Source organism: Stegodyphus dumicola, chromosome 4 (genome assembly GCF_044657685.1).
Source record: "Stegodyphus dumicola isolate Sdum_Otavi_A_Nest chromosome 4, ASM4465768v1".
In the NCBI taxonomy this organism is placed as follows: Eukaryota; Metazoa; Arthropoda; class Arachnida; order Araneae; family Eresidae; genus Stegodyphus; species Stegodyphus dumicola.
Window position 1 is genome coordinate 62199669 of NC_140771.1, and position 27692 is coordinate 62227360.

A 27692-nucleotide genomic window follows, 5' to 3' on the forward strand; every position below is an offset into this window, starting at 1 on the left:
TATATTAAAATCAACTTTAATACTTCATATTTAAATTACATATTTATAAAAAGGGATATTTTTTGAGATCACAGACATAAAAATGTAGTACAATTGTAGCTGCAAAGTATGCTTGCAGTTTTGATTTTTTTTACACATGCACAGGTAGGCAGAAGTAATAGTACCTCTTTACATGAACTTACAGTCAACTTCAAATCTTTTATTACAGGATCAAAATTGTAGATTTCTTACAGATAATACTGAGCATTTAACAATTAAGTATGTCATGATATTATATGAAAAAATGTTCAAAAATGCCCATCTTGTTTGACTATACTACTTAAAAATAGTGTATTACCTCTGCTGAATTTTGTAAAACAAGATTCCTCAAACAATGATACATTACATTATTTTTGATGATACAATTTTTCCCTAATTCCATTTAAAATGCATTGATTTTTAATTGGAAAAATGCTTTCATGATAATAAATATATTTTTTATCCTTATTTATGTGGTATATAATTAAAAAAGTTTCAAAACCCCTGCTACCTAACATGAGAACATTTTGATATAGTCATAGAAAAATGATTGTTGGGTGCTTGGATATAAAATAATCAATACTGGAAAACAATTTTATTGCATTGTTTTTAAAAGTATTTAATTAGTTATGTGACCTAAATGCTTCACAAATTATGTACTTTTTAAACTTAGAAAAACTTATTTATATTTTGCTTATTTCAAAAGTACCATATATGTTCCTGAATTTTTAAAGTAGTATATAAATATAAATATTTAAGTAAATTACAACACAGTATCATCAGTATATTATTCTAGAAAAAAATTTTATATGAATTTAAAATTTATATTTTGCAAATTAATTTCTACAATAAAATATACAGCATGAGATTTGACTAGATATTAGTACATCATTTTATGTAATATATTTTTCAAAGTTAAAAGAGAGCATATTTTTTAAATCAAATAATTCAATTCTACTTTGTCTTAAATTTGAAATAAAGTTCTTAGGAACAGTTTACTCATACATAACATATAAACAAAAATTGTGGAAAAAAAATTAATTGTGACCTATCTTAAATATAATAGTGGCGTTTTCATAACATAATGCAAATCATATGAAATCTGATAAAATCTTCATCATAAAGAAAAATATTCAGCAAATAAATAAAGTAATACACTACACACATAAAAATTAATATATAACAGGTTAAAAAAGTTGCAACATATCTAACAAATACAACCTATAAGCTTTTTAAGTTTTTGCTAAATGACTAAAGCATGAAAACTAATTTTTCAAACAACCTACTTAGCAGTATATGTAAAAAGGGGGAAAAAATAGTCACACTTAACATCATAATAAGTATATAACTTTTTTCTGTTACAAGAGCCTAATATTTATTTATATGGAATATAAAAGGAAAATCACATTAAAATATGCAGAGATAATTTAAAATATTTTTTCTACTTTAATATATACATATATATGTATCTATCTATAATTTATTCATTAGTAAATGGTATATTTCACAAGAAAATAAAATTATGATGACAGAATTATATGAATTATTTTTAAAAATAATTTTACATTTTTTAAATATGAAAAATATTATTCTTTGGTTCCTAAAAAATCTCTTTTCATAGTATTAGCTAGTGTGGCTCTCTCCTTTTAAGAGTAATTTGACAGGACTAGGAGTGCCACGATAAATAAGTACTTGAAGTAATATTAAAAAATCAATAAACACTTGAAGTATACCGCACATCCAAAACTGAACAGGAGCTTCTCGGACAACAAAGTACACAGTCTTGAAAATATCACCAAAAGTCCAGAGAAAAACCATTTTTTTGCTAATATCAAAAATAAAGAAATATAAATTTTTTGTACTTCTTATGCATAATTTCTTTATATAAATATTAATTTTTAAAAGTACTAATATTATAAATTATTGTGAGAGAAAATGTGACTAATTTTTTCCATTATGGAAAACAGACACTAAACTGTTCTTAGCACTAGGCCAAATTATTTCTCATGTCAGGCAGAAGCATATGTGGCCTTGACAAAATCTTTAGTTATATGATATAGTAATTCATAAAATATTCTTATAATAAAGTACGGTTATTTTTAATATTCACTTTAACATCAATGGCTTATAGCTAATGGTAAATTTATATTAAATTGTCCATTATGCCACATTTTTCAAGGCTATTATTTGCCACTTACTGTGTCCCAATTTTTTTGTGTTCAATCATATCCATTCAAAAGCATTTTATAGTGTACTGATAAAAAAATTAAAGGACTGCTTGTTTTGTTGAAGATATCAGTAATTTACAAAAATTGTACTCATAATAAACAACAGCTTTTTTTTAATTTCTAGTTTGGAAATTTCAGAATTATTTTATCTCATTTTTAATAACTTAGGGTTATTAGAGCTTTCCTGAAATAAATTCATAAATGGTATGATTTTTTTAATGCTACAAAACTAATCTATAAATGCTATGAAAAATTTTAAACTAAGGTAAAATTTCATTAAAAGCGCTTAATAGTTAATAGTATGTTCTAGTTTAAATGTTACAGTCAAATCCCGAAAATCCGTCGACCTGAAATCCGCGTTGCCTCTCAAAATATAAATATTCAGTTTATAGGTTCTGGAAACCGCAACACTGAGTACGAAATATTGAAGAAAAAATACTTACCGAATAATGACGTCATAATTACCAAGTAATAATGAGTCATAATGAAAATACCAAATTATTGACATCATGATAAAAGTTTTTCCCCTCTAACCTGCATCGAGGTAAAAAAGCAGACAATCCACTCAGCTCTTCTTTCAAGTTCACGATTCCCATTGTTGTAATTTCTGAGCTTTTTTATTTCATGAGATTATTTAGTGCTGCTTTTTTTTTTATCCGGATATTTTGTAGATAAATTAAGAATATTTTAAATTTCAGCCCTTTTTAATACAATTACAGATTAGATATGCACTCATGATTTTACTGCTTGCAACATTGAAAAACGTAAACATGTTGCATTGACGGTAATGTGAAAAGTGCAAATTCTGCAAAAGATGGAGACAGGTGCTACTCCTCGGTTTATAGCAGAATCTTATAGAATTGTGATACGATTGTGTATGATATACGGAAAAATAAAGAAAAGCTGTTGAAATTTTACAGCAACAGTGATTCTAACACCGGAATCCGAAAGCAGAAATCTTTGCATGAGGCGAAATCGGCAAACCTTGATGCCGTGTATATATAATATAATGAATAATATAATCAATTTATATATGTAATAATAATTTAATGCTTATAATAAGTTATTGCAATAATGTATATAATAATTTAATTAAATGTATCCAATACACCTTATTTATTTTGCACTTTTAGTCTGAATATTACGATTTAACTTTTCTGTCCTAAAATCCGCACAACCTCTGGTCCCAAGCTTTGATGATTTCTGGAATTCTACTGTACTAATTACATTGAAGTATGAAAAACTGCTTTTTTAAATAGCTTGACCTTTTTTTTTTATTATTATTTTGTAAAATTTTCAGATTTATTAAAAATGTTTATTTTCTATTGTTATTTTCATTACACTACAGCTTAAATTAAATCTTCAAAATGGCAAACCATAACTTTTGAAATTATTTGCATTTTAAAAACATGCACAAAACCCATTTATCCTTTCATGTAAAATCATTCAATTTCAGTCAGTATCCTTGATATTGTATTATTAGTCATTAGATATTGTCTATGTAGTTGTAATAGCATATTAAAAGTGTCTATTGGCTATTAAATACTTTTAATATACCAACACAACACTATGAAATACAAGAGTTATCAGTGTCATGTTTAGTATATGAACAGCTATGGTACAGGGTAATTAAAACAAATAGCTATGGTACAAGCATAGGTAAACGACTAAAATTACAATTTTGTTTTAACTAAAAAAACATAAAAAATTAATCTGCTGTACAGGCTATGGATAACCTAAGCTGTACTAGGTTGATCACAGGCCAGATATCTTTAATAGATGAGAGATCCAGTAAACATACTAAAAGCCCGTCTACACGAAGCGATTTTCTCGGCCGACTTTCTCGTAGAGCAACAATTTTAAGGATCTTCGATCATGTTCTCTGCCGCGATTTCAGAACTGGTGTTCACTGCTCACTAGCGTACAATAAAATTGGAGTCTCTAGCCAATAAGATTGCTTTGAGTGATCACGTGCTTTTCTCCTCATTTGGAATAATAAACATGGCTGCATTTCGTTAGAGCGAAACTCAACTAACAGAATTCTATAGAGAAAATGTTGTGTTGTGGAACACGAGTAATGTAAATTTTAAAAATAAAAAATTAAAGGATTCTCTTATTTTGATAAGATTTGTCTTCCCCATTACTTTATATATTCAAATATTTTCTAACTCCGGGTGAAAATGATTTTAACTCCCCCAAGAAAAGTTGCAAAAACTATTAATGATGCCATGTCATGGGTACTAGATGAAAATATTCAGGAACTACTTGAAACTGTGGTCGCACTTATTGAAAAAATTCAAAAAGCAAAATCTCCATTCGAGAATAAAGCAGCACAAAGACTCAATTGACTTTGCCGAAAATGTGAGTTAATCAGGTGCCGAAGTACTACATAGCTTTTGCGACAGCTCCTACACGAGCTATCATAGCCTAACGTTAAAGAGTAGACTAGGTTTTTTTCCGTACGTCAAGATCATGGGTTCGATCCCCCACCTTAATTTTGGACTTTCTGCGCCTGGAAAAACTTTTTAATTTAGTTTCTCCATCACTAAATTCGAACTGCATGACTTAAAAGTCATGTTTTATTTTTTCACCTATGGGTGGGGGTGTTTATTGAATTTTAACGTCTTTCTTTTTATTCTTCGAATGGCCGTTGGCATGTGTTTTAGATCTACTGGTCAAAAGTCACAAACTCAGTTTTGTGTTAATTGAATTTTGTGAAAGCAAATTACAGCCCAATTTAATTCAATATTGATTGCTAAATTTTATTCGCTGATTAACTGATAGAGTCATATAATCATAGTTTTCAGACTGTATTAGTTATTTAATTATGCTGATATTAGTTTTTTAATGTTCAATAAATATACTACTTAAGACTTTGAACTTTTATGATACTTCTTATTTAAAATTTTTGCACTGAAATTACACTGTTGCTTTGTAATGTAGTAATCTTTATTCTTTATTAATACTTTTTACTCATATTGGTTTGATATTCATGATATTATTGTCTATTTATTCATTAATAAAGGTTTTGATTTAAAGCACAGTACTTACTTATTTTTTCTGAAACATGGTTATTTTAAATGCATAAATAGGAGTGCCCAAAAGTGAAATTTAAAAATAAATAAACTAAAAAAGGAGTAATCTGTGTACTCAGTACACACAAAAAAAGCTTTTTTATTATTATTATTTTCCTGCGAACTAAATTTAGCAAAAAATCAAAATCACGCGGCATCATCCGTAAATACTTTCCGAATGGTACTGTGTCTTCAATACGCAACTTCCGGAGCAGGGAATTATGAAGGCACTATGAATTTCTCGTTGTTTGACCCGATTTCTGGTCCAAACGCATTTTTTCCCCTTCTGTAGCAGTAGCTAAGTTCAAAATTGTAGCAGTATCTATAGTAGCAATTTAAAATAGTCACCCATTATTTTGACTATTTGACAACACCGTAAGCTCTGTTTACAAATCGTAGACAGTGTGATGCTGTAGAGGGCGGGAACACTTCCTTTCATAATGATTGGCTGAATGAATTCCTGTACTAACAAGAAAATCGTTCCATGTGGACAGGCGAGCTATCTCAGATATTGTCAGCCAGATAAGTAGGCCAAGAAAATTGCTACATGTAGACGGGCCTTAAGAAACAGATGATGCGTCCCTCCTCCCCAAGAATTGTTTAATGTTACATGTGCAATCACTCATTGTCAATTATAACTGGCCCCAGCTGGACCTCAAGATAACTTCCTTTACATTTTCTTTATTGTGGTACCATTAGACATGAATACAAATACCAAGTGCTACAGACAAATAGTTGAAAATATGATAATGTGCTGTTTGCTCTTCTACCCCATCTGCAACATTTCAGACACTAACACAGCTGCAAATACCTGTATTGCATAATAACCAAAGACAGAGTACCTTGCTTAAAACTTCCTGATACAACATACAAAATTTAAATGCATATGTGAAGACAGATTGCTGTGCATTACACTCTAATTCTCATTAAGATTGTTGGCCATATCATGCATATGATAAGGCAGGTACGCTGCACGAAAAAAAAGGGACAGTTCTATATCTACCATTCTATTGGGCCGATTGACGAAATTCAAATTGCATTTTTCATGTCTCGAAAGCACAACTCAGGATATATATTAGATTTATATATAGCACTGTTCTAACATAGATATTCCGACACAAAAATCGGACTTTTTTCTAAAATAACATTTTTTCCCATATTTTGATTCTATGATTCAGATTATGCCTAGATGTTAAATTTTGTAAAATTTGGTGTGAAATTTAGGGAGAAACTCAAAAATTTATCTGTCACATATCTTTCAGTTTGCACCAAGAATAATTCACTTGGCAAACTTAATATATGGCAACCTATTTTCCTTTGCCTTTTTACTTTGTGCATGACAGAAAAAAATTCACATCTTTCCTACTTTCAAATAATTTTAACAATGTGCCTAAACCACATTTGATGTTACTATAGCTTTCAAGAAATTTGTCAAATTTCAAAATGCACCAATATATAAATTAACATATATCTTCGGAAATTTTGAATAAAAATCTGTAATTTTTTGCAGGTATGCTTAGAAATACATCTACTTTAAGGAGATGGTACAAATTTCATAGATTATAATTCAAATTTTTTTTGAAAAATTTATATAAATTATTTAAAAATACAAATTTTAAAAATTAATCATAAAAAATGGGTGAATTTTATTTGGAATGAACCTGAATTTTGAAATGCAAAAGGAAGAATTAAGAAAGTTTAATAAAAAAAAGAGAGTTTAATAAATATATACCAAACTCAGTTGACATTAAGGAGCCAAAAGTTTGAGAGCTAATTCTTTAAAAACTACTCTTGCAACTTTTACAAAACTTAGCACTTTGGCATAGTTTGAGTCGTAGAATCAAAATACGGAAAAATATTGGCATGTCATTTCAGAAAATGTCTGATTTTGTGTCAAAATACCTATATTAGAAAAATGCTATATATAAATCTAATATATATCCTAAGTCGCACTTCCGAGACATGAAAAACGCAAGTTGAATTTTGTCTATCGGCCTAATAGTACGGGAGATGTAGTAGTATATCTCCTGTACACCCCCCCTTTTTTTTTTTGGCGTAGTGTACATAAAGATGTCCTCTTAGGAAATGTTTTTATACTTCATATTATAGGGATTTCATGTTCTTTTCAGGAGCATTCACAGTAGACCCCTATGTAAAAAGACTTTGTAACGAATTCTCGCCATGCCTTTGAAGAACAGATATTGCAGAAGTAAACCTTTTTATTTGAACATTTTTTTTAAATTTTTTCTTAACCCTTTTATTTGAACATTTTTTTAAAATTTTTTCTTAACTCTTTTATTTGAACTAAACAAAGGTTGCACTCTCTTGGTGTTCACAATTACCATCACTTGTGGCTAAATAACTTGAACAGAAAATAAAAATGTAAAATCACAATAAATTAAGATGGCTAAATAACTGGCTCCTTATTTCTAGAATATCAATATAATCTGAAGAGGATGGCTAACACCAACTATACAGCTATTTCAAAACATGCAGCATGAAATTGGAACTAAATCTGCTACTACTCCTCACGAACTCTTAAAACCACTGCTTAAGTACTGATTCTGGACTCACTTAGATTTGGATACTACGTCATTAAAATTTACATTTTGGCAGGAAACTGAAATCAGAAGGGAAGGGAATGATTCTCAACTTAAAATAATTGGTTAGAATAAAATAAGCTCTTTACAAAATCAGCTAGTTTATCGCTTCCTGACTCACGGAATTCAATATTCGTAATTTTTATAAATGAAAAATAAAATTCAAAATATTTTTACAATTAACATATTTTTCAGCAGATGGGAATTAAATAGTATCAATAAGATAAATATAAATAAATATATAAATTTAATTTCTGATAAAATTATGTTCTTATATTTATTATAAATACAATTATACACATTAAAGTATATTTACTTTTTAATAAATTTGAAGCCTAGGAATAAAAATGGAATAACTCATAAAGTTTTATAAACAAATTCCTAATAATTATTAAGTAACTCATTAATTTCTGTAAAAACTGTTTTTATAACGAATAAACTCCAAAAAATAGATTGTAATTTTCTAGACTTACCTCATACCAAAAGTTGACTTTTTCCTAAGGTTTCGGTAAAATTGAGGTGCTCCTAGCATAGCTTCAATAAAAACAGCAAGAAATCCTATAGTTTCTACTATGATAAATATTTCTATACAAAAATATATCAGTATTCCCATCATGGCAGTAAAGGTAGCCATAAATTCTAAGTAGCTTAAAAAATCTGTCCATTCCCAAAAATATCTTGCATCAAAATCTGAAAGAAGAAATATATAAATACTATTTTGTAGCATGAAAACAGTCCTAAAGCAGAGGTTAGGAAACATTTTACACTAAGAGGTATATTTTATTTAACCAAAATATTAGGTAGCAATGTGCAAATAAAAAAACTTATGTAATTCTTCACGGCAAACTAACTTACACACCAAAGGAGAATGATATATGGGAAAGAGACACAATTAACAATTTTTAAGTTTGGTAGTAAGAGTATAAGATACATTTTGCATTCAAAGAAACAAATAACAGCTCTCAGATGTTCCTTAGAGGAAGCAGATTTCATATGCCTATTTTAAAGGATATAATAATTTTAAGAAATCTTAACCCTTTGCATGTGAGCAATTCAGCTAAATCTTACAGCAAGAATAAATTTTTGAGCCTCTTAAGTAATATATAATTTATTATTTAAAAACAAAAATTATAATTAAAATTTAAAAGCCTACAGTTTTTAAGGTTTATTCTCAATATGATAATTTATTAATATAACTTTCAGTCATAAATTATTTATAATTTTCAAGTGTATGATACTTTTTATAACATGTTGTATACATAAATGCATTTCCTAGCTGTCTATTAAATTACTCGTAAAAATTAACTAAACTACTCATATGTGATACAGAAGTATTAGATCAAACTGACAAACAAGACTGATCAGGCATGCTGTCTTTCTCAAGAATTTGTTAGGAATTACTTAATGAAAGATTTTTCACAATTAGCTGCAGTTTAATTAATACTCATATGTATTAATTATACTCATATATATTTAATTAATACTCATATATTCTGCAGAGTAATCAATTAAATTTTGCCTATTTAATGAATGAATTACAAGACATACAGCACTTATTATACATTATGCCACATGTGAAGCACCTGATATTGCTAACTGGCATTGTAACATTCATTTTTATAGCCTCTAGTTATGCAGATTATTTGTACACACTTTAAGATATTCCCTCAATAAGAAAAAAAAACTGATGGCAGGCTTTCTCTTTTAGTTTAAAGAACTGCTGGTGTTTAATGCTGAGTGTGAAAATGTTATAGAACAAATAAAACAAACAAAAGATTTACACACACACGTTTTATTTTAAATTTGATTTATTATATTTATTCATTCAAAATTATCCTGTGTAAAATTGGTTGATGATATAAGAAATAAGATGCATAATTTAAGATGTCTGCAATTATATTCCTAGTAAATGATAAATCTGTAAAAGAATTGCCAGGTATACTTGGATTGTTACTTAATACTTGGATAGTTATTCATTGAGAATAAAATGTTTCATAAAATCTAATGCGTATTTTTTTCATTAGATGTCTACATTGAAATCCCTCATCATAATAATAGGAATGTCTGTACCTAAGTATCTCTTCATCGATCTATAAAGTTGTCTCAGAATATTTCATCAATGCAATAAACAAGACCATCTTCAAATCTCCTGAACTGACAGCTGGATGAATATATACAGATGTTAAAATAAATCTTGATTGTCCATTTACAATTACAGAAACCTTACAAATATCGCCTGCTTCTGAATCTTGCAATCATTAAATTGTGTAATGATGTCTTGGTATTTACAATATTCCTGTTATTTCAAATACTATTAAGTAACAAAATACTGTTCAGCAATGAAAATCCATTACTTTTAGGAAAACAATATGTCAGCCAAGCAACACAGACACAGCTCTGAGGTTGATGTCATATGACTTTTAAACAGCAGATGGGATGCGAATTCCCTTCAGTATTCCAAAAATACCATAGATCTGTGCTTCTCAACCACCTGTCGCAAGAAATATTTGCCGGTCGGGGAAATATCCAGCTATCTGTCCAAAACCCGAAGCATCATCAGCCGACAACTGATATTACAACAGCACCTACATTACAATAACAATAGTTTACTAGTTTAGAAAATAAAATGATTGATGATGAAAAATATAACAAACTGGCAACTATGTACCTAACCGCTTTTCATAAATTGCCGTGTCGTACACTTAGTAATTGTTAGTGTGTTTCTCTGTCTGCCTTGAGTATTGCTGATTCCTTGAACGCTGAATATCTATTGTAGCGTTTAAAGCATCTTAGGTTAGGTTTCGCTTTTTATCTAGCTTACATTCTTCTGCACGCTTGAACAAGTGCATAAGTCATATCATAATCAGCATAAGTTCTTAATAACCACTGAATTTAATACTGTGCTATAACTACTATTTTTTTAACTTTAGGTAGATTAAAAATCAATAACCATGATGAGTAAGAAGGAAACGAAAGGCACATTACTAAATTTTGTGCGAAGAAAGGTTTCTCCAAAGCCAAGTCCATCCCTTCGAATACAGACGAAGGTGAATTTAGTCCACAATCTCCCAAAAAAAGAAAAAGCTTTGTAAGGCACTATATTGCTGACTATTTGAAATATGATTTTGTCCTTTGGCCAGAATCAGAATAAAATTGTCTAAAATCTGAATGTGTTGTTTGTAGAGATGTTCTTTCCAATGAAAGCATGAAACTTTCCAAGCTTTTGCCGCATTTACAAACGAAGCAAAAACAAATGGAAAGCAAACCCCTGGACTTTTTCCAGAGAAAAAGTTTGGAGATGAAAATTCAAAAGGATGCTTTTAAAAAATGTTTCTTAGTTGATAAATCGCTCTGTCAAACTGTATTATGAAGTGTTGGGCCAATCTGCTGCAGATAAAATGAAAACTTTGTCCAGTGATACTATTGGACGAAGAATATGTGAGTTATCATACAACATAGAAAGTCACTACTGCACTTCGTAAATCGAAATGGTTTGCTTCCAAATGGATGAATCAATTGACCTCTCAAATAGTGCCATATTATTATGTTATGTTTGTTATATTGACTATAATATAACAAACATAACATAATAATATGGATATGACTCCAATCAATTATATTAGAGAAAAATTGATGTGCTGTATCAAACTACCATCCCAAACAACCAGTGTTGAAATATTTAAGACAGTTAACAATTACATTGAAAGTAACTCCACTGACTGGAAAAAATGCATCGGTTTTGTGTACTGATGGCACTGCTGCTATGACTGGAAGACATACAGGTGCTGCAAAGAGAATAACAGACGTAGCATCAGAAGAATTAATAGTCACTCACTGCATTATTCATCATGAACATTTAGCAGCAAAGAAGTTGTCCCCACAACTAAATGACATTCTTCTGGAATCGGTAAAAATTGTAAATTTTATCAGAAGAAACGCCTTAATTCAAGATTGTTTACAACTTTATGTCAAAAAATGAGATCAGATCATGTACAATTATTGTTGCATGCTGAAATACGCTGGCTATCCAGAGGAAAAGTCCTTAACCGGTTGCATGAGTTGAGAAATGAGGTACAATTATTTTTAAACAAGAAGAGACCATCATTGAGCAGACACAGATTGAGCAGCCTTGCTTTCATGCCTATCAAGACATATTTTCACTGATAAACTAATTTAAGTCTTCAAAGTAAAAATAATACCATTTTCAACTTCTACAATAAGATTAATGCTTTCAAGAAGAAATTGAAACTCTGATACGCACGTGCAGAAGAAAACACTTTTGATATGCTTGCTTCTTTCTTTGATTACATTAATGCTAATGACATAGATCAGAAGAACGTTACCAGCATAATTTTGGAACATTTAAATGAACTTTCTATGGCTTTTGATCAGTATTGTCCCCCAGAAGAAGATGTGTGTTCAGGTAATGTGTGGATAATCAATCCATTTACTGATAATTACAATAACAATCTTACTACAGTCGAGGAAGCAGAACTTATTGAACTATCTTCAAATCTAGGACTTAAATCACAGTTCAGTTCAGTAAATATATATCAGTTCTGGATAAAGACTGCAACAGAATACCCCAATCTTCATGCAAAGGCGTTGAAGATTTTATTGCCTTTTCCTTCAACTCATTTGTGTGAAACTACATTTTCGGCTATGACTGTTATTAAAACGAAACATCAAAATTGACTTGCTCTTGTGTCTGCTCTACGTATTGCTGTAACTGGTTTAATGCCTAAGATTGACACTTTAGTCAGCAACAGAGACCAGCAGCAATTTGATTGATTTTATTTTTCATTTCCTTTAATATGGTAAATTATTTTTTGCTTAATTTATATCTACCTATGCTGTTTACATTTCGATTCATTGTTGTTTTTGCTAATATATTAATTAAAAAAAATAAATACATCATTCATATTGGAATTTAAGTTAAGTTTTGGTAGTTTTATTCTCAATGCAATATTTTAAGTAAGTTGAATGTACATATATAAATTATAACAAAATGCTTTTAAAATTATTTTTGTCTTCATGATTTATTTATGTGGAAAAAAAAATGTGCCAATGGGTCGAATTATTAAACTTACCGGTCTATGAGAACGTACTGAAATATTTTACCGGTCCTTGGAGTAAATCCAGTTGAGAAAACTGCCATAGATGATATAATTATCACAAATGCAATTTAACTTAGAATTTACCCATTGCATATAACTTTACAATCACTCCCAATGTTCTGTTACTCTGAATGACCATAGGCTTTCCTGATTATTACTGAAGCTACTTGAGTGCTTTTTTTCCTTCACTGTTAGAGAATAACATATAACTCTCATCTATAATGCAATTTCAGCATCAGAATCACAACATACTTTTCAAAAAATCACTTCCTGAATCATTTTCCCATCAGTCAAAAATAATTTATGTTCCATCATTGCTCTTATCTTGAGGCAAATTATTTGCAATTACATTTTTCTTATCCAATTATTTTAAGGTAATTTTTGATTATCTGAAACCTCAACAAAAAGTCATGAACTTGTTGCCAACTCGTTTTTTTCTTTTCTTTTTTTTCTTTCTTTTTTCTTTTTTTTTTTTTTTTTCCAAGCTATTGTGTAAAAGGCCACAACCATTTTCAAAATGGCAGCACACTAAGAAATTCATACAAGAATAATAAATCAACAAAATTAAAATTGAAAGAAACATTAGCAATAGTGCACTTTTTGAGAAATACATAATTTTTGCATGATTGTTTTCCTCAAGAATGCAAAGTTTTTCCTTAACCCTTCGCGGCTCAGTGTTCCACTACATGGAACACCCAAATTGAATCGCTTCTGAAACCTTTAAATACAACCGTAAATAGATAAAAATGCCTTTATAATATACTTTGAACTTTTTTTTTAAACAGTAGATAGCAGCATATCACTAGGAGACACAGAATTTTCATTTATTATGTGTTATTAAAATCCACTTTTTTTTCAAGTAATTTTCTCTATTTTTTTAATGATATAAAAAATTTTATTTGGAAAAAAAAAATTAGGCATAATTTTTCTGGCTCTACTCCAAATTATTTGTTCTATATTTTTTTAAATCTTTCACACAAAAACCATACACAGAATCATTGAATGAACCCGGGTGTTCCATTAGCGGGAACACTGAGTCTTTAGCAATCTCATGCTGTTACGAATCAGAACATCTGTGCTTAGGAGAGAACATCTGTTGTTTACGTTTTCTGTTTCCGTTGTTTTGGGGGGAATGAATTCAAACAAAGCAGTGTTGAGGGGTGATGTGTGTTTTGTGTTATGAAAGCCAGGAAGGCCCTAATATTGGCATCTCAAATTTTTTGGGAGTTGTTTTTAGGCGGGAATTTTATTAGTAGCTTGACTCATCTTTACTTAGACCTGCGCGAATTTTTTGCTGTCGCTTTTTAGTCTCATTCCCGTTTATTTTCATTAATTGTGTAGATATTTTTCGTGTATGTATATATTATAGGCTTATTTTCTTTATTGTTAATATTAATCATAGTTAATTTTTTTATTATTAATTTTCCATAAATGGCGCGGAGAGGTCTAACTTTCCGAAGCGCTAAAAGTGTTTCATGAATTACCCTCGGATTACAGCCCAAAGATTTCCGTTTAAATTTGCTGGGTTCCCTCTGTGCCATGAAAGCATCAGAGATAACTCTGAAGAGGCGACTTCCTTCAAGACCTGAAGATACTCCCAGGCATAAAGTAAAGGTTTCCGGGGGAAAACGCTACAGTAGTGTTGAACACATACCGTTGAAGGGTACACGTAGACGATGTGCACATTGTAGCACAAAGCAGAAGCCGCACAAAACAAGTTTTATGGGCAAAACCCGCAAAGTTGGTTTGTGCTTCCATCAAAAGGTGTGACTTGCTTTGAACAATTTTACGAAGCTAAGAAATAGGAAAATTTGTAAATATTTTTGTATATAGGACTTGTGTATATAGATATTTATCTCATTCATCCGTATATATTCAAGAATATTGTGTATATCCAGGAAACCATATATACAGCCATAATATACAGTTTTTTCATTCTTATACAAACGCTTCTACTCATTTTCGTGCTTCACTGCAATGCTTGCTTAGTCGCACTTTTAAAAGCTCTGGCCGCGCAGTGTTCCACCTCATGGAACACCCACAGAATTAAAACGGTAAGTGCAATTTTTACAAAATTTTACCTGTATACTCCTTTAAGACTAAATAGACTACTGCATACAACTTTTTTTGTTGAAATTCCGACGTTAACGTATAGTGCGCCGCAAAAGGTTAAAAAGAAATGCCAGATAACTGCTGAACAGATTCCAAAACAAACATGTGTTATGCATATACCTGGTTTGCCACATAAGTACTTTTCGGTTACATTGAGCATTGTCAAATAACTACTTTAGTGACATATTGCTTCGCCTCATGAATACATTTTTGCAACTTTTTGATGGGGGATGTGGATAACCAGAAAATATCTATTTTAATTTTTCAATGCAATATACTGTTAGTGCATTTGAGAGGCACATTTGAAGTATATTGCCAAATTTCATGCATCAGAGAAATACTCTGGCTACAGTATCAACTTTGATAAATGATTGATAGGAGCAGCAGTAAGGAAAATAATATATAGAAAGGAACTGTACCATAAAATTACAATAAAGAACAACATAACAACAATAAGGCAAAATATAAAATCTTGCATATAAAGCATAATAAATCAGTAATGAACTCTACAACAATAACAATAACCAAAAAAGGGATAAATTCTATAGCTGAACAAAGGAAATACACATTTGCATATTCAGTACTCTAAATCTCTGACGAGCTGCTTTAGCTGATGACTGTGAAGTTTAGTTCGTATTCTCATGCAAGACATAGTAGTTACAGACGAAAAACCATAATGATACTGATATATCCGCAAAAAATTTTAGACTCACTTAACAAGTTAAAAAAAATACAGTTGGTAAACAATTTTTAAATAATGCAACTGAGTATAATGCTTTGAAATATGACATATAAAAGAAAATATATATCTTATTCATAATTATATGCAATCTATTTTACATTGCTTTAAGGTATTTTATGTTCAGCATAAGGTTCATACAGTAAAAACTCTGAAATCTAAATATCCAACACCCAGAATGATTCAATATCAACACCTCTGAATCATCAGCAATTTTTTTTTTTTTTCTTTCAAAATGGAAGAAAAAAATAAGATTCTGAGAGTATCATATGCTTAATGCTTTACACATGCAGAGTAGGCATTTTTTCATAATAAAGCATGCAGAGGATCCTGATTCACAATTTCATTTCAGCACTTAATAAAATATCTCCATGTTGAAAAAACACAATATTTATTAGCATAAATTTGTATGATCAACAATTTGGCTCCATAGCACCTTATATTTGGCACTCTAAAACAAATATTCATTTAGAGATTTAGATATCAGTAACTAAGTTTCAAACAGCATAGTAACCCTTTATTTTATGCTTGGTGACAATTACAGACTTTAGCCAACTGCTTTGCTTTAGACCAAAGGATTACATTTAGTGCTGTCTAAATTAAAATTAATTGATCTGTTGTTCCTATAAGACTTAAGGATACTTTTCCATTACTTCCACACTTTTTGGCACGTGGCAGGAAATGATTTATTGGCTAACATTTGCCATGTAGTATTTGTGTGTTTTCCATCTATAAACATTTCTTTTAACTAGAAACTGTTTATGATTAAAAAAAACCTCTCAAAATGTGTAGCAGGTGTATAAGAAAAGAGTACTGCCTTAAGTATATAATGGAAATTTATTTCATCAAATCTCAGAAATGCCTTAAGGATATGTGGGAAATACATGTAACTATAATAAATAACAAAACTAATATAATTCAGGCTTAACTTCCTCAGCATGTGATAGCAGCAAAGCAAAACTTTAACGTAACATACCTTTAGTTACAAATCATATGATACGTCGCCAATAGTGTATAGCAGATGTTTGTTAAGTTTTATGCCATTAATTTGACAGTTTTGTGATATCACATACAAAATACAAAATTTTCCACAAGTGGCAATAATTGAAGTGACATACCCAAAATATTCTATTCTGATGACAAATCTCTAGTAATCAATCAACTAACTGCAAAATCCGTAAGTTTGTTCTAAATCCAGAAATACTGGTATTGTTAGTGAAGAAAGTGACAGAGAGGTTGTTGAAAATGAAAAAAAAAAAAAAAAATCATTTGAAAATTTAGTAGCCATTCTCAACAAGGTAATTACAGGACTTCGTAAGTTAATAGGAAATTATGTCTATCTATAAAATTAAACTGAAGGTATTAGCACAAAAAATTAAGCAACTTAAACAACTTACAATGAAATAATAAATCAATAATAATATTAATAGAACAAACAAATAAAAATTGAGGTTTTTCTTTTAATTTTGATTTTTTAAGGATGTTTCATTATTCATAAATACTTCATTATTTGATAAACAAATATCTCAGATTTTTTTATAATTTTATACCTTCTAGATTTAAACTGATGATCTAAAATCTGGAAAACTTCATAATCCAGAATACCTGAAGTTTTGACAAGTCTGGATTTCAGACTTTGTAATGTATATATATCCCAGGAATGTTAATTTTAGTAATAAATTCTGAATCACAGAATTTAAAAATTACAAAATTCTTTGTAGCTTCTAAGTTTGCCTTGTGTGTGTGTGTTATTATGGCAAAGCAGCTTCTAAGTTTGCCTTGTGTGTGTGTGATTATGGCAAAGCAGCTTCTAAGTTTGCCTTGTGTGTGTGTGTGTGTGATTATGGCAAAGCCTCAAGGGCTATCTGCCTAAGGGGAGGGATGCCTTCGTGGAGGATTTTCTAAGGAAATCTGGCTCGTATACACATTACACATGGGGAAAACCACGAAAACGGCCATGCAGCCAGCCCATTCGCGGGGTTCAAACCTCGGACCAAACCACCAGTGTTCAGCGACTTTACTGCTCGGTTGCTGGTGGGCCTAAGTTTATCTTGTAATAAGCACATTTTGTATTAACAAACTTGTAAAAAACAAAAAATTAAAAGTTTTATCTGATATATAGTTTTCTGTCATTTAAATTTTGATTTATTGTTGGCCAGCATATAGAATTTGATTCTGTTAAAAGTCTTTTTATTATTATTATTATTTAAATGAGAAAAAATACTTTAATTCATTTTATATGAAAATTTCGCATTTGCAAACATTCTGAATATTCTTCAGAAGTAACTAAAAGATTGAATATAAATTAGAGTAGATTTCATTTAAAGAAGTAAATTGTTCCATTGTCCAAACATTTTAATGTTTGATACATTCAGAACATAACAGTATAATGACCATATCAATAATGTGAAAACAATCAGTACTGAAATATAACAATCCAAAAAGCTCGTTTAAATTTGGACTTTTAACTAAACAAACAACATTTTAAATAAACTTTTTAATTAAAAAAATTTATCAAGTGAGTAAACACTGGAAAACTGATAAAAATAACAACAAATTGGTAAAATACTAATGAAAATGTGATAAATGAATTGGTACTTCTATGTTAAAGTGGCTTTGGTATAGTTTTAACAACTGTAACTTTGCTAAATGTCCTAAATTGAAATATATATTTTTTAGCTGAAAGAAATGTGGAAATATTTAATAAATAAATTAACAATAAATATAAAAATAATAACAAAAAATTGATACATACAGAAAAAGATAGAAAAATGCAACAGATTTGAGAGACTTCTGTCACATGAAATTAAGCGAAGAAATACTTAACGTCATATTTACTCACACAAAATTTTCCAAACTTTTCCTATTTTTAACAGAAAGATTTTCATTTAGGACAGAGAGGGGAAAAAATGGCATTTACATACTTTCCCATCAACCAGTTTAGATAAACAAAAACTGCTACCAAACAGGTATAAATTAGTGCCATAAATGGACAAGCATGATGTCACAATACACTCTTTAGATTTCTGCCTTAATTTTTTATAACCTTGTTTAATGCTCAAGTTTTAAATTTAGTTTTTATTAAAGAAAGCTGTTATTGCTTAATTTCATGATTATTTATTACTATATAGCTTATATTAATTTAAGTTTCTCGTATGTTACATCCCTAACTTGCATCCATTGATTATCTAATTAAACTAAGAGCAATTTCTTCTTTCAAATTCTGCTGGAATGACTGACAGAAATTTAAGAGGATTTCCATCAACTTTCATGGTTGACATTAAAGTACGAATCTACCAAAAAAATACTAATCAAAAAGGATCAATATTAATTATGGGGAAAATACAAGAACTGATTAATTGATCAGATATTTTAGATGAGATTTTTAAAAATTTACAATCATTTGGTTGTTTAAAATAATGTGTAATCATATTAGGAGATCATAAAGTTTGGAAATGATATATTCTGCATTTTGGGAACACACCGAGTTGAAACTGTGGCAGATTTAGGGATATTTGAAAATGTCTCTTTTTTTAACAGCAACTACATAACTGTAACAAACTATATTTAATTTATGTTCATGTGCCATAATACCAATTAATTTTTGAAAGTATTAAAAATTATACATATCAGAAGTTTTCAAAATATATAAAAATCTACTTTACAGAAATTATGCAGAAATAAAAGAAATGTTTTAATATATGTTTTAAAATATATTAAATCAATTTCAATAATGTTTATAATAAAACACACTATCATAATTTATTCATTACTTTATACAATAAAATTAGCGATGAAATGGACATTTTTTATGGCAGCAAGCAACAGAATTTAATTGCAGCTCCATGCATATCTTCGAAAAACAAACTCAATGAAACTCAGCTTAAAAGCAAAGTAAAAAGAACAATAAACTATTTAGAAAAATTAAAATAAAGGTCATTCAACAATTAAAACAAGAAAAGCAAAATGCATATCTGAATATTCAACCTTGACTATTCATATTTGTGTCTGGGATTATCAGGATTAGAAAATTCATAGTTGAAACATATGGTTTATTGCAACTATGTCAGTATAATTTGGCAGCTTTTTTAAAAAGACAAAGAATGATGACTTAAAAGCACATACACAAAAAAAATATTTCTTAAATGCATATTTTATTTCAGTTTGGTATTAATTCTGCAAATCCATCAAAAATCCCCAAAAAATGTTATATTTCTATAAAAATTTTGCCACATTTTCTTTTACTGCAAGTAAATCTCAGCAGCACATATTTTAAAATTTAATTTACAGAAAAACATAACATGATTTGTCTATAGAAACCATTGGAACTTAGAGTGCAACAAAATGGAAACATAAAAAAGTGGCAGTATTATTTATTAAAAGTGCAGAATAACCATGCATTTAATTGCCAAAGTTTAGTGCATTCTGAAATTTTGGTGACTTATTCGCAAAAATACATAAGTACCAATAAAAATTTATCATATCTTATAATGATAATATACAAAAATTTATATATTTTTATAATTTATGTAAATGTTTACAACTAAAATTATGGTCTACATCAAAACACTTATAAAATTAAACTGTGTTTGCCCAATAACACACGACAAAGCAACAGGTCATTATTTTCCATACTTCTTTAATATGATTGTCATGTTCCAGATAATCAAAATTGATAAGCTAATAATACCAATAAACACCGTGCATATATCATTCTCCATACTCACCAATCACAACATATTTTTCTTAATTCTTCACATCAGTGCAAAGCTATGTGGGCATCAATTTCAGATTATTATTGCTATAAAAAGGAAGTCATACAGGTCATTCTCACAAACAGCTTTCAACAGTGCCTTCAGCATCAATTCATTATACTCAATATCCATAAAAGTCTTAATGAAGCCTTTATTTTTTCAACCATTGGTCACAGAAATATATACTTTATAATAGTTTTAAATCGTGCCAATTCATGTTTTGGCATTTCTAAATTAAAAAAATCAGTTTTGTAAAAAAGCTTGAAATCTACCTTTCATTATGGTCTCCCAATTTCTGTAGACATACCTGGTGTTTTAGGTGTTTAAAAAAATGTTTGATTCCAATACAACAAAAACACCTGATCAATAAATTTTTATGCTTGGAATTTTTAGAGATTTTACAGTACCAGTAAATTCGGCTTATTGTTTTCCTTGAAGGGTCAGATAAAAAAAAAAGGTTACTTCTGATTATCCACAACCCTCACTAAAAAGCTGCTAACTCAATGCTGACTTTGGACAGCATTTATGAACTCGCTGGTGACCAATTTTATGCTAAAATAATGCACAAAAAGCAATAGCCACTTTCAAAATAGCAGCTCAGTAACAATTCCCTGTAAAAGAAATCAATCAACACAATTTGAATAGAAACAAACTTCAGAAACAGAATTAGAAAAACGATATTTTAGAATTGCATAAACCTGGTATCATACATACAGCACTGGCATTGTGGACCAGCCAAAGAGGACATGTGTAACATGCATACCTGGGTTGTCACATAAATATATTTTGGCAACACTATGAACTGCCACATAATTATTTTGGCGACATACTGCCGTGCCTTAAGTATTTTTTCACGACTTTTCAGTGGAGGTGCAGATAGACAGAAAGTAACAAAATAACAAATACAGAAATTAAAAAATAAATAAAATAGTAACAAAATTGATCCCCACCACTTAAATGACATTCCTTTATGATTAATAGTGTGCACCATCCTTTAATTTATAATTTTATTACATTATGATTAGCCGAAACCATTTTCCCATACGTAATTTTCAAATTCTAAAACTGCATTGATGATATTCAGACATAGTTTTATTATTTTAGAATCATAATCTAAATAATCACACACAAAAATACATTACACAAGAAATATTTTTAAATTTATGCCAATAAAGATTTGAGTTGGTTATGAGCTAATACTTGAAGCCTACCACTATTTTCTAGAACGCAAATTATATTCAGTGTCGGTGAACAATAGCTCCTTTTTGGGGAGGAAAAAATATGCTATCTACATTTTTCATGAATATTTGCATGTCAATACTCATTAATTAATTTACGGATATCAGAAACTTTTTATTAAACTGATGCTTCATTTTTAGTAAAAAAAATTATCATATTTCATTCTTCAAAATAACCATTTGACTACTACACAGCGCAAAAGCGCTGTGTTAATTTGTCTTGAAAACCGCAATGTAGTGCAAAAGTACTGCAAGTTTCAGTGTATCTTTGTTGCTCCCCGTGGGTGTGAAGATACTCTGACCTCACGCGTACTTTGTAACACGAGTGCATTCTAAAATAACTAACTGTGTCGCGGTTTTCGAGACAAATTAACACAGCGATTTTGCGCCACGTAGCAGTCACACAGTTAAGTACAACTCAACATTTTAGAAATCATAAAATTTTAAATGTTGGTTATTTTTTTATACAAGAATCAAACTTAATTTTAACTTAATATAACTACAGAAGCCAGGGGATCATAGAAAAGGTTAAGATATGGTAATTTTTATAAAATTGATTCTATAATTTTTTTAAAAAAAAATCTGAAAGGTTTCAGATTTTAAATTACATCCATAGGTTTTTTTTTTTTTTTTTTTTTTTTTTAACGTTTTGTGTGTTACCTTTATTTATTAAATATCATGTTCTTTGCACTTAAACCATAAAATTCAGTTCAGTAGCAATGTCGCAAAATAATTTTTAAATGAGCATATCTTTAGGATTTCCGATACACAGTTTCGCACCCGTAGGAGATAAAAAGGTCCCCCCTCTAGAGTGTTGCCATCGCTCGCTTTTAAATCGTTGAGTTTGTTACTCAAAAATGCATTAAAGTTTTACAAAATATGAAACCAATAATAAAACAAATTCTAAATTTCAGTCTTTTACATGCCCATATTCGTAGGAAGATTACGTCATTCAAAATTGGATGATTTTAGTACCATTGTTTTATCCCAATGCGAGAATAATACATACATTCATGCAGATTTTTCATTATTTAATTTCTTCAAATATAACGCAGGACTCTAACATTTGGTGGCAACAGTTTGAAAAGTTAAATGGACATTTATAGTGATTCAATGCAAAATCGCAAAACAAAAACAATAGTCCTTCAGGGACAAAGCCACTTTGGACTAAAAATTCTAGAAAAAAAAAAAACATTTGCATCATTTAAAACATTTCTATAATACGAAGCACAAGTCTTTGACCTATACCTACAAAAATAACGGCTGCATAAAAACTTTTACGGACATGGTACATATTTGTAAATTGTGATAAGGTTGTTTAGAGGTTCTTTGTCTAGTTTTCCCAGGATGATTGATTTCTAAATGCAATGGTACCTGTACCTCTTTCTTACCAGAGAAGAAATCTCATTGCTACGAGGTACCTTTCATTAATGATTGTTTTCATCCTCGAACGTCACTCCAAGGGACAAATGGATAAATGAAGTTTTTTCATTAGGGTCAGAAGGTGTACACCTTTGTTATGTGCGAGGGATGATATTCTCTCCCCCCCCCTTCCTAGAGTTCAGCACAGGTAAAGACACCACGAGTTAGAAACAATTTTGGCAGTGAGAAAGTGAGCTGGTTTACTGAGAAGAGTCAGGACTTTCCTGCTGGAGCTATGGGCATATTGGCTCCTCATGTATAAGTTAATAGCAACAGCACATTTTCCTGTTTCACAAATTTCTGAAACTACGGGTCTGAATATATCCAAGTCCAACATCGGCATGAACTCCAACTGTTAATGTTTTTATTTTAATAAAATTCCAGTTATTGTTAGAACTTGAGTTCGAAGTTCATTTCAACCCTGTATCATAAACCAGGTTTTGCGTAGCTGTTTCGGCCATTACACTACAAGATGTTCATAGCAGCAAAGTGTTACTCTTTATACAATTATATGTAAATGCTTATTAACGAAACAAAAACATGATCTCACAAAATTGACAGCTCAATTATTACATATCTATATCTACATATGAGTATGAAATAAACAAATTATTTTCTATGTCTACATACACATATATATATGATATACACATCTATATCTACATACACATATAAGAATGAAAACTACAAAATTTGACCTATAGTCATGATTTTAGTTTTAAAGAAATATTAATAGTTTTAATTTTTAAAATAACAAAGGTATGAGATAAAGATCAGAGTTAATTGTGTGAGTATATATGATAAGAGATATTATGATAAAAAAAGAAATGATAGAACAGGAATGAGGTTAGGGAGTAGTAGACGTACCCCAGTAAGACCGAGGAGTAGATGAAGAAGAGTAGAAAAGTTTGATCTCTGTTTGTTTATCTTCATCCTCATTTGCTGCACAAGAAAAGAGAGCAGAATATAGCTAACATGCAAAGACTTCAATTTAAACCATATACATCACACTTATGGCAAACGTAATCACATGCGTTTATTAAAAGTAATTGAAAATCCATAAACATCAAATTGAATAATGAGAAAATAATTCAATTAATCATGATGCATTACAAATGCATAGTAATATAATATTTTTATATAATTTGCTTTTGGTAATACAAAAATCTTAGAAAAAACTTTTACATTGAAGAAATAAATAAATAAAATAATTTACATAGTAACGTAATACATGATTATAAGCTATGCCTCTTTATTATACACACACCTGCAAAGAGACGAGATTTAGCAGGAACAATCACTGTTTTATTTCTTACTTTGATACATAAATGCATCATTGCTAACATGGCAATAATCATTGTGATACTTTGAAAAAGTAGAGGAAATTCATAAGGATGTCCAAACCTAAAATAAAAGTATATGCCCATTATTTTAAATTAGAAAGAAGATAAAAGAGAACATGCAAAAAATGTACATTAAGTATTAAACACATATTACAGATCTAAACCCATGCTATTAATAATATTTAATTTCTAGAGTTTTTAGTTAAAAATATTATAAAAATAATACCGCTTGCGTCAAAGGGTTTAAAAAAAAACTAGCTGTCTGTGCAGCCAGGTGCCTTAAATTGTTAGTATAAAAAAGAAAAATTATATATAATAATTTAAGGAGTCCAGCTAGTAATTAATAATATTAGAAATAAAGTGCTATGTTAATTGCTTTTAAATCACTTAATTTTTTAAAAGATTCGAGAGCACACCAAGTTGGCGATTTTGAAAAATGTGACAGCAGTGGGTGATTCCGATTCTTTCATGGCATAGAAAACGGCAATAAATAATTGCTAACAACTAAACAGGTGTTTCAGCCTTAAAATTAAATTGACTTACAATATTTAAGAATATAAAATCATCAGAAACTAAATACGATACAATGATGCAATAATATAAATCCATATATTAAAACTTAATTATAGAACACAAATGCAAATGGAATGAAAAAATATAAATCCAAAAACAGTAGCATGTAAAAAATAAATAAATAAATAAATAAAATGAAGAACAGCATAAAAAGACAGTGCAACAAAAGACAACATTTATTGTCAAAAACAGTATGTCAGACGTTAAAAAAAATTCTAAGATAAACACTATATCAGTACTTTACTTTCCATTTTGAAAAAAAAAAAAAAAAAAAAAGAGTAGTGGGAAATTCCTAACTCACTAATATTTCTCTTCCCGGTTAATTTAAATAAACTTTATATTAAATCTCTGTATCATAATAAATGCAGAAAAAAAAATACAATGTTAAGGAATGCTAACTGATATTTTAATATTTCAGGATTTTAATTACTTACATAACTAACCTATTTTAAATACAAATTTTTAACTTCTGCCTAATATCTAAACTAATACATAATACTTAAATGATTACATAATGCCTAAAAAATAATTTTAAATAAGTTACATTATTATGGCCATTCATATATCATATATGAGAATGTATTAGAACATTACTCACCAAAACACAATTCTTAAAGTATTGGCAATTAGTAAAACTAAGCAAACATATGATGAAAACCCATCAGCATTATCTGTTTTCCAGATTTCTCGATATTGTGGAATGTAGGGTACAACACCCCCAAATATCATTGCACTTGAACATATCCAGGTAGCAAGGTTTTTTAAATTCAAAGCTTCGAAGACAGATGATGTGTCTATTGTCCAATCAACAAACATGTCTCCTATAGAAAGCAGCACTTTTCTTCTTTTTCATATTACCTAGAATATCCCATATTCTATACATGTAAATAAATACAATATAAAATTAAGAGCTTTATTGATTTAGATGTAATACCATAAACAATAAAAGTTTTAAAATTACAATTTAGAAATATACATTGTACATTTTCTAATTTAAATTATATCAGAGTTAAGTTTTAAATATAATTTAACAACAAAATCTAATACTTTTTGGAGGGGTTAAAAAAAAAAGTCAATTTTTACATTCATTTCTGAAACGGAAAATTTTATTATATGCAAAAAAAAAAAAAAAAAAAACCTATTTAAGATTTTTCCCTGTGCAAAACAAAACTAGATGGTTATGTAATGAAAGCAACAAATATAATTTTGTCACTAAACAATTATTCAAATATGATTTTATTGTGTGCATAAAAATTTAAATTGTAAATGGTTACTATGAAGAATTCATTTCTTAAATTTTTATTTTAAAATTTATTTTTAATGTAGATAGCAAGAAACTATAAAAATAGAAATGTAGCCCTGTTATGCTATTAGGCAGGATAAAATTACAGGAATTTACCAGTGTTCAAGAATCTTACCTTGTCAGTCATTAGTGGACTAGAAAAAAAAAGTGCGAGAAATTTATTAATAAAATGTGTGGAAGCTAATTTTACATACATACATATTGATACAATACAAATAATGAAAGGAATTTTAAATGTGTCATGGAATTATTATGCAAATAAATTTCATCTCAAACTGAAATTTTTGCTTCCTAAAGCATATTTGTGTAATACCAGAGATCAAATATTATGTCTTCAAAAAATTAAAAATTTGGGATCATTAAAAAAAGGATCAAAATGGTACTCGGCGTTAACATACGGTTCATTTTTTACCTTATCATACTTGTGTCAGAATCTTCAGCAAAATAATATGATAAATAGCAAAATAATCCACCATTTAAAAAATAAATTTTTAAGTATTCCGAAATTAGTCCATTAATGAGAAAATCTAAGACAGATATTTAAAAAAAAGAAAAAAAAATCTTTACGGATAGCTTAGTAAATGTCAAAGAAATCACAATCTAAATTCTCAATCTAATAATAAATAATTTGAATATACATTTCATCCGTTAGTTAAGATTACAGGCGCATTATTTTTCAAACGTACAATTTTACCAAACAGTTACTGAAATTTTCGTGAAACAGGTAGTACTAGTACCGCCTTTCTCCATCGTAGGTGGAACATGTAAACATAAAATCCTACTGCAGAGATTTTAACTCAGACGACGTTACAAACTTGATGTTGCCATTATTTAAGAAAATTAAAATAAAAAAAAAAAAAAAAGGATGTTTTCATACACAATGCTGAATCTTTCGAATTTATACTAAATATGCTTTCAGTATAAATATATATATAAAGTTCTTACCCTTTGTAAAGAATTTTCTACCTTAGTGAATTTAACATCCCATGATTTTTACCTTATACACAACACTAACGAACTGTTCTAAATCACTAATTAATATAAAGATTTCTTCATTATTTCTCAAAATTTAACTCAACCATATGCCTCCTTGCAAGCCCCTGACAAGATATGACCTGCGCAATGAAGCACATCCTAAGAGAAATTCTGAAAAGCAAAAATTGAGGGCACA

General features: G+C 29.2%; 1 protein-coding gene across 8 annotated transcripts; it reads right to left on the reverse strand.

The window, feature by feature from the left end:
- Positions 1–27615, reverse strand: LOC118193803 (solute carrier family 66 member 2). Of its 8 annotated transcripts, XM_035364949.2 has the most exons (7): positions 27467–27604; positions 26637–26655; positions 25817–26076; positions 24570–24706; positions 24170–24244; positions 8394–8610; positions 1–1843 (listed from the first exon to the last, which is right to left on the reverse strand). In XM_035364949.2, exons 3-7 carry the CDS (start codon positions 26032–26034, stop codon positions 1642–1644), a joined length of 849 nt encoding a protein of 282 aa, XP_035220840.1. In that variant the 5' UTR covers positions 26035–26076; positions 26637–26655; positions 27467–27604; the 3' UTR covers positions 1–1641. The 8 variants fall into 8 exon arrangements, with proteins under 8 accessions (XP_035220840.1, XP_035220843.1, XP_035220839.1 ...); XM_035364952.2 differs by lacking the exon at positions 26637–26655 and having other exon boundaries at positions 27467–27615; XM_035364948.2 differs by lacking the exons at positions 26637–26655; positions 27467–27604 and adding an exon at positions 27208–27358.
- Between the last annotated feature and the right edge of the window lie 77 nt (positions 27616–27692).

What these genes read in the sequence shown, in the direction of transcription:
- LOC118193803 (XM_035364952.2), bottom strand. Translation starts at nt 26,034, where the DNA reads ATGTTTGTTGATTGGACAATAGACACATCATCTGTCTTCGAAGCTTTG. An exon ending in ACTTTAAGAATTGTGTTTTG is followed by an intron (nt 24,707 to 25,816) that starts GTGAGTAATGTT and finishes CTTTTATTTTAG; the next exon opens with GTTTGGACATCCTTATGAAT. An exon ending in TACTCCTCGGTCTTACTGGG is followed by an intron (nt 8,611 to 24,169) that starts GTACGTCTACTA and finishes TTCTTCTTTCAG; the next exon opens with ATTTTGATGCAAGATATTTT.